This window comes from Tiliqua scincoides, chromosome 4, assembly GCF_035046505.1.
Source record: "Tiliqua scincoides isolate rTilSci1 chromosome 4, rTilSci1.hap2, whole genome shotgun sequence".
Classification (NCBI taxonomy): domain Eukaryota; kingdom Metazoa; phylum Chordata; class Lepidosauria; order Squamata; family Scincidae; genus Tiliqua; species Tiliqua scincoides.
Window position 1 is genome coordinate 57,244,168 of NC_089824.1, and position 12,091 is coordinate 57,256,258.

At 42.8% G+C, this 12,091-nt stretch overlaps 1 protein-coding gene across 1 annotated transcript; it reads left to right on the top strand.

The window, feature by feature from the left end:
• Positions 1–1,842: 1,842 nt before the first annotated feature.
• MYL12B (myosin light chain 12B) lies at positions 1,843–11,868 on the top strand. The gene is made up of 4 exons (XM_066623311.1): positions 1,843–2,160; positions 9,438–9,636; positions 9,801–9,962; positions 11,362–11,868. Exons 2-4 carry the CDS (start codon positions 9,453–9,455, stop codon positions 11,532–11,534), a joined length of 519 nt encoding a protein of 172 aa, XP_066479408.1. The 5' UTR covers positions 1,843–2,160; positions 9,438–9,452; the 3' UTR covers positions 11,535–11,868.
• The last annotated feature ends 223 nt before the right edge of the window (positions 11,869–12,091 follow it).

The window sequence follows — 12,091 nt, forward strand, 5'->3', positions numbered from 1 at the left end:
TATCTCTGTATCATAGCACCCCATGTGTAGGATTAGGCTCTGGGGGTGCTATCCCATCCACACTCACCTGGAAGTAAGCCCATTCACTATAATGGGGCTTTCTTCTGAGCAGGCATGCATAGCATTGGGCTCTGGGGGTGCTATCCCATCCACACTTACCTGGGAGTAAGCCCCATTGACTATAATGAGGCTTACTTCTGAGCAGGCATGCATAGGATTGGGCTTTTGGTTGCACTCTTTTTTCTCAAATACACAAGCAGGCAACTGGCATTTCTCTCCTCTTCTCTCCCCCCCCCCCAAAAAAATCTCACAATCACAGTTAGCAACTCTCTTACTATCCTTCCCCTCACTTGTTAGCACCTTCCAAAGATACAGAATCACTGCCTCACATTCTCTCTCTCTCCCCCCCACCCCCAGTTTAATCCTGCACTTGTTTCAATCATGTCTCCTCACTGCCCCTCACCCACATTCTCCACTATGTGATCAACTAGCCCTGTCCTTGCCAACACTTTCTGGCACTTTTGATAAGAATTTGAACATAGGATTTTTCCTCCTTTTCAGAAACCATATATACTTCCCTCTCCATGCTTCTGGTCATTTTTTTGTCATGTAATGATTTAATTGTATTAATTTTATTAATTCAAGATTAACTATAATGTAGCAATTTAATGTAAGTAAAAAACTGGTAGTGTGCCTTGACAATTTTAGTGCCTTGTCAGTGTGCCCTGAGCTGAAAAAGATTGAAAATGGCTGCTCTAGCATAAGCAGCATTACCCCCCCACCCTTTTTGCCACACCTCATTAAACTTCCAGACACCTTCCTGTGCCCATAAGAAGAGTCCTGCTGGATCAGGCCCAAGGCCCATCGAGTCCAGCTTCCTGTATGTCACAGTGGCCCACCAAATGCCTCAGGGCCCAATCCTATCCAATTCTCCAGCTTTGGTGCAACTACAATGCAGCCCCATGATAAGGGAACAAATGTTTCCCATACCTTAAGCAGGCCTCTGTGACTGCTGCCCCACCACAAGATGCAGTGCATGCCCCATTGGCATGGCTGCACTGGCACTGGAAAATTGAATAGGATTGGGCCCTCAGGGAGCACACAAGACAACAAGATACCTCTTGCCTTGGTGTGTCTTGAGAGGCATTTAGGCCAGATGCCACCACCACATCCTGTGGCAAGGAGTTCCACAGAGTAACCACATGCTGGGTCAAGAAATATTTTCTCTGGTCTGTCCTACCTCTCCCATTTTAGCGGCTGTCCCCTGGTTCTGGTGCAATGTGAGACGGAAAAGAGCATCCCTCTAACCACTTCACCCGTCTCTTGCAAGAGTTTGTCCCCCCAGACACCTTTTTCCTGTGGCAAGGAGTTCCACAGACTAACCACGCGCTGAACTGGCACCCAAAGAAATGTGTTTTGATGCAGGGCAGTGCAGCCACCGTAAGTGTGACTGCAGGAGGAGGGCTGTGCCACCGCCTTCCCTCTGGTGTCTGAAGGGGCATTCCCGGCGTGGCTGAGTTTGCAGCCGTCCCAGGGGCTTGGCAAGGAGGAGCCCTGCAGTGCACGGCCGCACCCCAGACCCCCCCAGGGGAGCACGTGCCCCTGCCAGGCAGCCGAATTCTCAGCGCGCCAGCGTTCCAACCCAGACGCGTCACCGCGACCCGCGCGAACTCTGTGACGTCACCGCCCCCGCGGAGTCGACCCCCATCCCCGACAAACAGGAACAAGCCTCGCGATTTCCTTACAAGGGCATCGGCCTGTACTCGCGCTTCGGCCCCGCCCACACCCCCTTCCCGGGCCCCGCCCTCTTCTTTTGGAATGCAGTGAGGCAACCGGACCGAACCAATTCGAACGCCCGTTGAGGGGGGACGGCCCAACAGCCATCCTTTCGCCGGGGCTTGGGGGGCTGCGCCGACCGCTAGACGGCGGAAGGAGCCGGAGAAGCGACTCTGCTCTCCTCCGTGCTCGCCTCTGGAGGCCCTGACTAGTCCCCCTCCCTGCCGGCGACAGGCTCCCCCCGCCTCCCCTCCCGTCCTGGGCGGCCCGACAATAGTTCGTCCGTCGCCGCGCTCTCCGGAAGTGCCGTCCGAATCGTTCGCTGTGCCGCTGCGGGCGCTTCCTTTGGTCCTCCTCAGCCGATTCTCTCCCGGGGCCGCTCAGGTGAGTCCACTTCGGGGGAGGGTTTGGCTCGAGGCGACCCCCATCCTTTTTCGGTGGTGGGACGGCCCAGGCTGCCACTGCTGAGTGTCGTTCGATCCCCTCAGGAGGCGCGCCCGGGCAGGGTGCGGCCCTACATGGCGGCGCCAGCTGCTGCCACCTAGGCGAGAGGCTGGGGAGCGCCCACGGTCCGAGGGGGGATCGAATTGTCACCCCCTCCGCCGCCAATGGGCTGGGCAGCTCTCCCCTCCCCTTTCCGTCCAGCCCCATTTTGTTCGGCTCGTGGCCTGCCTGGTCTTGGCGACCCACGGAGGGTGGGGCGGGAGCCACAAGTGCCTGTGTGGCGTTGTCAGGCGGCGGGGGGAAGGGAGCGTCTTTTCTTCCTACCCCCCACCTCACCCCAAGTGGGTGGTGCCCACTACCCTTCACCTCACCCGTCTAGGTGGGTGGTAGCCACCCCAGTGGGTGGTACCCACTACCTCTAGTGAAGTGTGTTTGTGAGTTTGACACCACCCCTTGTCAGGAAATGGCTGCAGAAACCGATGGCGATGGATCCACTCAGGCCTAGTCTGTAGGAGAGCTCAGTGAACCAGGTCCTTCCCAGTGCACTGGGGCTGTGGGTGAAGAACAATCCTATGCGTGTCTGTCTACTCAGAAGTAAGTCCCATTGGAGTTAATGGGGCTTACTCCCAGGAAAGTGTGGATAGGATCAGGCTTCAGTTAAACAATTTCTGCCCAGCATTGCATATACACAACAGGAACCAAATGTGTACACCTGTGGGCTGGGCAGAAATGGGTTTAAGAGCCCATTTGTTGCATCTCTGAACTTTGCTGCTGCAGCCACTGTCCCCTTGCTAGTCCCTATTTCTCAGTGAGTTTTTTGTGCTGCTGCAGGAAACCGTGGACTTGAGTTTCCTCAAACTTACATTTGCATGAAATGCAAACTTGTTTGTATTTCCTTCACCTTCCCAGAGGCCAGGAGGCCTCCTTTGTACCTCTATGGTTATGCGCTGTTTGAGAAAAGTTCTGGTCACTCTCAGTGAACTGCTCAAAGTCTGTGCTCAATAACAGCTTTGAAGCAAAAAGGACTCTGACGACTTCCGTTGTTACAGTAGCCAAACCCTAAAATGTATTCTGAGTGAATCACCAGGTAAAATTTGCAGTAGATCTCTGTGTGGAATATGGCAGAGTTTTTAAAATTTTCCCTGGCTCGCCACTTATATATTCTCTGTTAAAATAGTGCATAGTAACCACAGATGTGGTTAAACATGGCTTAAACTTACATCTATAAGGATAGTTAGTCATGTGGGTCTGGAAAAATCTTTGAGCCCTCAGCATTTGTTGCTGGTGTACAGGAATTTGAAATATTTTCCAGCCCTCATAGAGTGTCCAACCATGTTAAAGCAGGAGCTTCACACTATTAAGATTTCCATTACAATATTCATTACCATGCAAACCTCATTTAAACTACTTCAGAAGTAAAAGTTTAGCTGATTAAATAAGTCAGCTAGCTCTTGCCTGTCAAAGAGGACCAAACTTGCTTGACATTAGGGCCCCATTCAGTAAACCACAGATTATTTAAGAGCTGCAATATTTAAGAAGTATTTAAATTCTTAAATATATTTATTCATGAACATTAAACTTACATTTTAATACAGAGGACTCTCAATTTATACCCAGTAAATAATTATAAAACTTAAAAAATTTATTTATCTTCTATGTTATAATGATGCACATTATATGTCAAAGAGGCTTGTAAGCCACAGTTTGTATATATATTTATGGCCAAACATAAACCAAGGTACTTACTGAGAGAAATTAATCTAAATGGAGTACTTAATGCATTTGTAGTTTCGTCTTGTATTCAATATTATGACTTGGTTCTGGTTCTATTGCTGTCTTCCTTGATTTGCTTGAATATGAAACAGATGCTTGTGGCTGTTCCCTAAAAGTGGAATTGCATTGCTAATCAATCATATTACAAATTCAGACTCCTTAGCAATCATCATTTTAGAGAAACCACAGTATTTCCAGACCTGAAGCAGCAGTTTACACCACAGTCTCCTGAAACACCACAAGCGAACTAGGCTTTTTGTTCACAGGATGTTGGCTTGAATCCCCATGGTAAAGCATCAGTGTAAAAAAAAAAAATGCTTTGGGGACTATATAGCTTTGCCAAGAATAAAGTATTTTTAAATCAGCAAGCTAAGATAGAATGTGTGCTGGATTACAGCTGTGCAACTTATTCCCTGGAAATTGCTTGGAAACCTTCCACCTCAGTCAGCTTCCGTAAAGCTTCCCTGTATGGGTACCTGGATGTGGCTTTTTAACAGGCAAGAACTGTCTACAGATATAGAATAAAAGGTGAAGTTCATAATAAACAATAATAGTAAACTTAAAAGTACACTGTAGATTAAATAAAAACTTTCAAAAGATATCTTTTCACTTTCAGTTGGCTTTTGCAAGGAAGGAGCAGATGACTTGTATTATCTGTTCTCCTTTTTACAAACATGGTTATCATGCGTAGTTAGCAGACACTTAGAAATGATCTGATCCACAAGATAGGTCTTTGCAATTTGGTTGATGAAATTCAACTGGTTATTTTATGTTCTTATTTGGATGTTTAGTTTATGATTAACCCCTGGGGGCTGGGGGATAAGAATAGGCCCTCCATTTGGCTGTACTTGTCGTGAGAGGGGACTAAACAGCCACTGTGTAGATAGGGACTCGTCAGCCTGGGAAGGCAGCTCATCTGAGAGAAGGAAAACTCTGATCCCAAACCTTCACTGCCTTGTGGCTACATCCAGTTATGGAAAAGGCTTCAGGAGTCAACCTCGAGGCAAAATCTGGAGCCGGAGTCCCTGAGGCAGTTCATGGCTGAACGCAGTCACATTCTGGCAACTCCTGCAACGCTGCTGGAACCAACTGTATTGGCCTCTGCCTTACCATTGGACCATTTCAACAACGTAGAGAGGGGGGATTTGCTGCATGGGTAACAGTCTATCCTCCATATCTACTTTACCCAGGCTTTGCGCACTGGAGAGGACACTGTTCTAGAACCACCATTCAGAGTGCGATACCATAGTCTTCTGAGACTGAAGAATGCCAACAAAAAAGTTTATGATTACTTCTACATAGACTGTATTAACCAAGTTGTTCTGCTTGAAGCAATAAATCTGTAGTCAAAATATGTAGTAAATAAATCTAAAGAGATAGAGTGCCAGGGATTGTGTCTAGAAAGAAAAAAGTGAACAAATGGAAATACATTCATTCCTTAGATTCTAACTTTCCAATTGTTACATAAATGGAAATAACTAACTGGACCAACTTTAATTGGGCAGGTGATCAATGAGGCTAACAACTTTATCCTACTGGAGTTGCTTGCACAGTACAGCAGTGCTGAAATGGCTGTCACTGTATCCTGCAGGGCCAAGGAGGCAACTGGAAGTCTTCTGGAGCCCTGGCAGCCCCTCCCTATGGAGGATCATCTCAATAACTGGTGCAGATCCGGATAGTCTTGTGTTTGACTTTCAGGCCCACCCCCCTCCTGGGCCTGTGAACTGCTCTCCTCCCCATTCTCCTGCCCAGTTTTGTTGCCTCCTTGTTTCCCTTTCCACCCTGGAATTCCTCACCACCAGTGGCTCCTGGCGGTCCTCCAACTAGCATGGACACCCATTACCCACTTACACTGACCTCTCCACCAGCATTCTCTGTCATTCTGGCTGTTGTGATGGTCGTCTCCCAGACAGTTAATGGCAGACTGGCACTGCTCTGGGTTAGATTGGGCCATAACGTTCTTATCACCATGAGCACACTATGAATTTGTTCACAGTTTCTGACATTGGTCGAAATAATTTTGATTTTTTTTTCCCAGAAAAACCTTATGACTTTTAGAGTGCAATCTTAACTCCATGCTTGGCAGGTGCAAATCTGTTGTGCTGGCCCAGGAGTGTTGTGAACGTGCCGAAAAGCACTTTGCGACTACTCCAGGGTTGGAGAGGCCGGTGCAAGGATGTGCACCGGCCTCCCCATGCCAGATCAGGCCCTGGACCAGTATCTTTGTGCTGGCTGAGGCTGGCCGGTTCAGGGGGTTGGGAAGGGTGGCAGAAGGGTGGAATGGGGGCATTTTGTGGAGGGTGGACTAGTGGGTGACCAGCACTTAGACCAGATTCTAACCCCAGCCTGGTGTTACACCTGGCTGCTTGGATCTGCACAAGCAATTTTGCTGGTGCTGATCTGAGTAGCCTCATGGGGTGACTAAGGGGAAATATATCAGGATATATATGCTGACCTGCCTATTACAGTGCATGTTAGGATGGGTTAGTTTACACACAGTCAGTTTCAGTTAATGACAAAAATTGTTTTGACTTCTGCTAATAACTATGTATGATGTAGCATATCCAAGCCTATCTGGTAATGCATTTCAGCTTAACAGCATAACCCACTTGACAAGTGAGATGATCTACTGTAGTTGTATGCGTGCTTTAGAATAATGTCTTCAATTCTATTCTTGGTTTTTCCTCTCTCCTCCCTTTTCCTCCTATACGACATTAGCTTAAGTGTGGGGACTTTGTCTAGTTTCTTGTTCTATGCAAAGAAAGTAGATGCTGGATAAATATTATAATTTTGACTAGTTACAATAAATTAAAGACTTGACTAAATTAGAATTGTACTGAGAAGAGAACTGCACATTTGTGCAGTGTATGTATGACACATCCATTATACATACTGTGTATGTTTTTCCTACATAGAAGTTTTATCTGTCCAGGAAAATGGTCATAAGAAGTGATTCTGAATATGAGAACTTTAGCATTTGTGGGTGATAGTGAGTGCTGTTAAAACTGGATAAAGAATTGAAGATGGAATCTTTAATGTGGAATCTTCCATTCTTCTCCCTGCATGTTAAGCCATTCTAGTTGTGAAAGGACACTGAGTGTTTGTTGGGTGACTTATAGTTGAACTTATTTTTAGTCTGACAGTAATTTATATTCTTGTGTGTCAGGGGAATGTTGTAGATGGAACACAAGGTTTAAATGGTGAAGTTAATCAGTGGATGAAATCAGTGCTGCTATTTGTGGCTCTCCCCTTAGACTATAACTCATGTGTAATATCTTTTCTAGCCAGACGCTTGGTAGGCTATTGGGCTGTGCAGACTTTGAAAGATGGTAAGGTTTTTAATCTGACAAAAAATGTATAGCTTTCCTTTCTGTCAGAGAAGCAGTTTATGAATCTCGCATTTATTTGATCAGTGGTTAAACATGTTGAAACAAAATCTTATATTTCCATTATTCTAAAATGTTATGATGGACTTAGGCAGTGATTGTATCTTCACGGATGCTTCATGAAAATTTGTTTCAAAGAACAGAAAGTGATAATTGTAAGATACTTAGTATGAAAAGCCATAGTATCACAACTGTGTTTGTTTCTTTTAATGGGTAATATTGGCTGTTTATATTGTTTTTTTGTAAGATCTGAAGTCTGAACAGGCTTTGACATACACACTGAACTTTAAAGGACTTGAGTTCTGCCTAGGCACATGTTAAAGTAGCTGAGGCTTTTGAGGAAGCTAATGGAAGTAGGTTATTTTACAAATTACACACCTAAGTATTAGGAGTTGTGGTGTATATAAGAACTGACATTTGGGCTTATGTTTTGTTTAGTGAAATAATTTTGTTTGGGATAAACTGAGAATGGTTGCAGAAAACCTGAAGTATGTTCATATCAAATATTTGATTTACTTTTATTTAAATAACTTAAATTTTTACAAGTAAATTTACCATATTCAAATAACTTTATTATTGTAAATATCTAAAGTTTATTAGTAGTATTACAAAAAGTAGTTTACTATGTTAGAAGATGATCACTGTAAATGTTATAACCTTGTTAATGATGTACAGTCTTACCTGAATGTCTCACAGATTCTGATTTTTTTTTAATGTAGCGTTTGTGAGATGCAATACTATATATATGGTCTTCCGTAGTATTTAAAGTAAATGATAGTACATCCCATATAATATTAAACATTCACAAATAGCTTAAGGAGCATTAGTATAAAATTAATAGTCCCAACAAGTCCTTCAGATATGGGGTAATATCAGGTGTTTTAAGCACAAAAGGAAAAACAGAACATAGCATCCTAACTAGTGAGTCCACCAGAGAAATGTCCTAACAGTGTAAGCACTAATCAAGGTGCTGCCCTACTTTTCCAAATGCTTGTCATAGATCATTATGTTTTCACTCTCATATTTTTTCCCTACAAACTAATGTAAGTAGGGGATATCTAAACTAGGGCTTTGTGCAACTATGTTTGGTCACTTTATAGCTGCATCACAGTTACTATTAACCACTATAAACATTCATGGCTTATTTGTTCATAATAGAAGGTCACTAGAAACTGGAACATTTAACTGGGTGAAGAGAATTGGAGATATGCAGCAAAGATTAGTTTAACATATTTGAAAATAGAGCTATATAGGAGCCTGTTTATTTCACATTTCTATGCCATTCTTCCTCCAAAGAGTTCAGGGCGGTGTACATGGTTCCTCCCCTTCTTTTGTCCTCACAGCAATCCTGTGAAGTGGGTGATACTGAGAGATAGCCCAAGGTCACCCAAGAAGCTAAATGGCTGAACAAGGATTTTTTACATCTAACTCCAACTCTCAAACTACCACACCATCCTGGATGTTAGTTACATAAATTGTGATTTCTGAACTCTCCCAGAACTAGGATGACTGCTGCTAACAAAAACGATGAGGTTACTATCTCAAGAGTAGGCAGTAACCAAATAGCATGGGAGCAAAGTCTGGTTTTGAGGATATGCTGGCACTCCATCTCAACCATCTGATATAGCTTGCAAGTCCTAGTGTTGTTGGCTCGAAATGAGCACAGAATGCTTGTGCTCCCTGAAATAATAGTTTATTATTTGTGGCACGCCCTTTCCCCTCAAAGTAGCATTTGAGTTGCAGCAACATTGTGGTTAAGCTGAACATGACTTGCCCAAGACTACCTAGTGAGTTTCCAGGCTGAGCAGGATTTTTCACCAATTTTCTCATAATCCAAAACCTAAGTGGGGGAAAAAACTGTTGCTATCTAATTGTATTTTAGGATGTACACCAATTATCATGGTCCAGCTTTTCTTGCTACAATAAATTAGAAAGTTAATTTTATTTGCTATTGTTTTTGAGGTTCAAGTACTTGGCAAAACAGGCCAAATGTGTCCCATGGATTACCATGTCTTCTTCTGTATTATAGATTCAGAGATTATTCTTATTCTCTCCTAGAATCCAACCATCAACATGTCTAGCAAAAGAGCAAAGACCAAGACCACGAAGAAGCGCCCTCAGCGAGCAACTTCCAATGTATTTGCTATGTTTGATCAGTCACAAATTCAAGAATTCAAAGAAGCATTTAACATGATTGACCAAAACAGAGATGGTTTCATTGACAAAGAAGACCTGCATGATATGCTTGCATCACTTGGTAATTATTTCTTCCACCTAACTGTATCTGGTTTTTCAAACTCTCCTTTGCTTCTGTGAGAGGGAGAAAATGACCACTTTCCCTGTCCTGTACTTCCTAAATAATATGTGTTTTGGGATACGACTAGTAATATATGAATGAACAAAAATCGTGTTTGGTTGTAGGAAAGAATCCAACTGATGACTATCTAGATGCCATGATGAATGAGGCTCCAGGACCAATAAACTTCACAATGTTTCTCACAATGTTTGGAGAGAAGTTAAATGGCACTGATCCAGAAGATGTAATCAGAAATGCTTTTGCTTGCTTTGATGAAGAAGCAACAGGTAAGAAGCTAAAAGAGTTGAATTATATTGCTTTTGATCTTCATTGTGAATTCTTGAGTCCACTTTGTAATTTATCTCATAAATATATAAAGCAGAATAAAGTATTTGCAACAGCTTTTTAAGATACTACTAGTGTACAATTTGAATAATGTGTTTTACTGCTTGGACAACTTGAATAATATTTTCCAAGCAGTAAAATACTGTTTTACTGCTTGGACAATTTGAATAATGTATTTTACTGCTTGGACAACTTTTCAGGTGCATGACTGCAGACTAAGAACTTGTGTGACTTAAGGCACAGTCCTAACCCCTTATGTTAGTGCTTTCCAGTACCAGTGTCAATGGGATGTGTGCTGCATTCTGCAGTTGGGTGTCATTCATGGAGGCCTCCTCAAAGTAAGGGAATGTTTGTTCCCTTACCTCTGAACTGCATTGCCCTTATGTCAGTGCTGGAAAGCACTGACGTAAGGGTTTAGGATTGTGCCCTTACTCTTTCAAGTTATGAAGGAAAAAGATTGCAGAGCCTTTGCTGGGAAGATTAAAAGTTCTAGATAGTATATATAGTTCAGACTGATGAAAAGTTCTGTGATTGGAAAATAATGAAAATTAAATATGTGCCAAAACTCTTATGATCAATCTTGTCTAAAATATCTTTATTTTTGCAACTTGGATCTTGCAGTTCTTGAGCCATCCCAAGTGGCAGTCTTCCTTAAGTGCAGGTTGTTGCTATCCTGATAGGAAACTGTAGCACTTGTCATTGTTCTGAAGCAAAACAATGATCACAAACTGAGATCAGACCTCTAATCCAAGATTGGAATAATAGTTGTTGCTTCCATTTATTTGGAAGCATTTCTTATGTACGAAATGCTTGCTTTGTGCATTACACAAGTACAGATTTTGAAATAAATGAGTGCAATAGGTTGTATCCAAAGGATTGTGAACAGTGCTTGTACAATAGGGTTTTCTCTCCTGTCTGATACAAATCTGGTTTTAGTATTGATGTATTTATCATGTAAAAAGGGTCTTCAGGGGGCTGCAGTGGTGGGGGTGAATCAGTTGAGGGCTGCATTGTGTGGCAAAAGCCTTTCTGCTTGTTGAAGGCACTTTTAGATGCAGCAAATTTTTTCTCTTTAAAATCCTTTTTTGGTCCTAACACTTGCTGAAGAGCTACAGCTATATGCCATTTGTGTTGGCTTTGGGGATACTTATTCTCATTTCCTGAAGCTTGTAATATATATTACATTTTAGCTTCAGTTAATAAGTCTTTTGTAAGCTATAGCACTTTGCTTTTCTGTAAAGACTTTTAATAAATTTCATGTGTTAATGCAGTCATCCCTAATGTGCTTGCATATGAAAATCTGATTGCTACTTTCTTACCCCTGGTATTTTGTATTGCTAGGCTTCATTCAAGAAGATTACTTGAGAGAGTTGCTGACGACAATGGGAGACAGGTTTACAGATGAAGAAGTCGATGAGCTGTTCAGAGAGGCACCAATTGATAAAAAGGGCAATTTCAATTACATTGAGTTCACACGCATCCTTAAACATGGAGCAAAAGACAAAGATGACTGAAACAGAACTCTTGTCTCTGCAGTTCTCTTTAGATTCACCTGCGGTTACCTTTGAGGGTTTTTTCCTGGTAGAACCTGTTGCATGCATTTAGCTTTACAGCTTTTGCCTTTCTTGATGTATTTATCTATACCAGGCCATTCTGGCACATCTTGCACCTGTGTAATCAGGCCAGCAGTGGAGATTTAGATGGTGGAGAATGATTTGGAGGATAAGATCAGTGACTGAAGGCCCAGGAAAAAAATCTCAATGTTTCTGGTTTAGCTGGATTTTTACATTTTGTAATAATGCCATTTTGAAATAAGATTGCTATATCAATAAAATACCTCAAACGCTGCATTGTGAAGCATGAAACTTTTGTGTTTGAAGTAACTGTTCCTTTGTAAAGAATTGGGCTGTGTCTTGTTCGTGTGATATTCTAAATATTTTCTGTAGGGAGAAATGCTGCACAGGGTGGGCATCTTGTCTTTGGTATTTCGCTTTTGTGTCTCTGTAGCCTTAATGTGCAGATCGTGACAAACCCATAAGTTTAACTAGGATTCCAGTTATAAAGCTTTTGG

What these genes read in the sequence shown, in the direction of transcription:
- MYL12B (XM_066623311.1), top strand. Translation starts at nt 9,453, where the DNA reads ATGTCTAGCAAAAGAGCAAAGACCAAGACCACGAAGAAGCGCCCTCAG. An exon ending in TGATATGCTTGCATCACTTG is followed by an intron (nt 9,637 to 9,800) that starts GTAATTATTTCT and finishes GTTTGGTTGTAG; the next exon opens with GAAAGAATCCAACTGATGAC. An exon ending in CTTTGATGAAGAAGCAACAG is followed by an intron (nt 9,963 to 11,361) that starts GTAAGAAGCTAA and finishes TTGTATTGCTAG; the next exon opens with GCTTCATTCAAGAAGATTAC.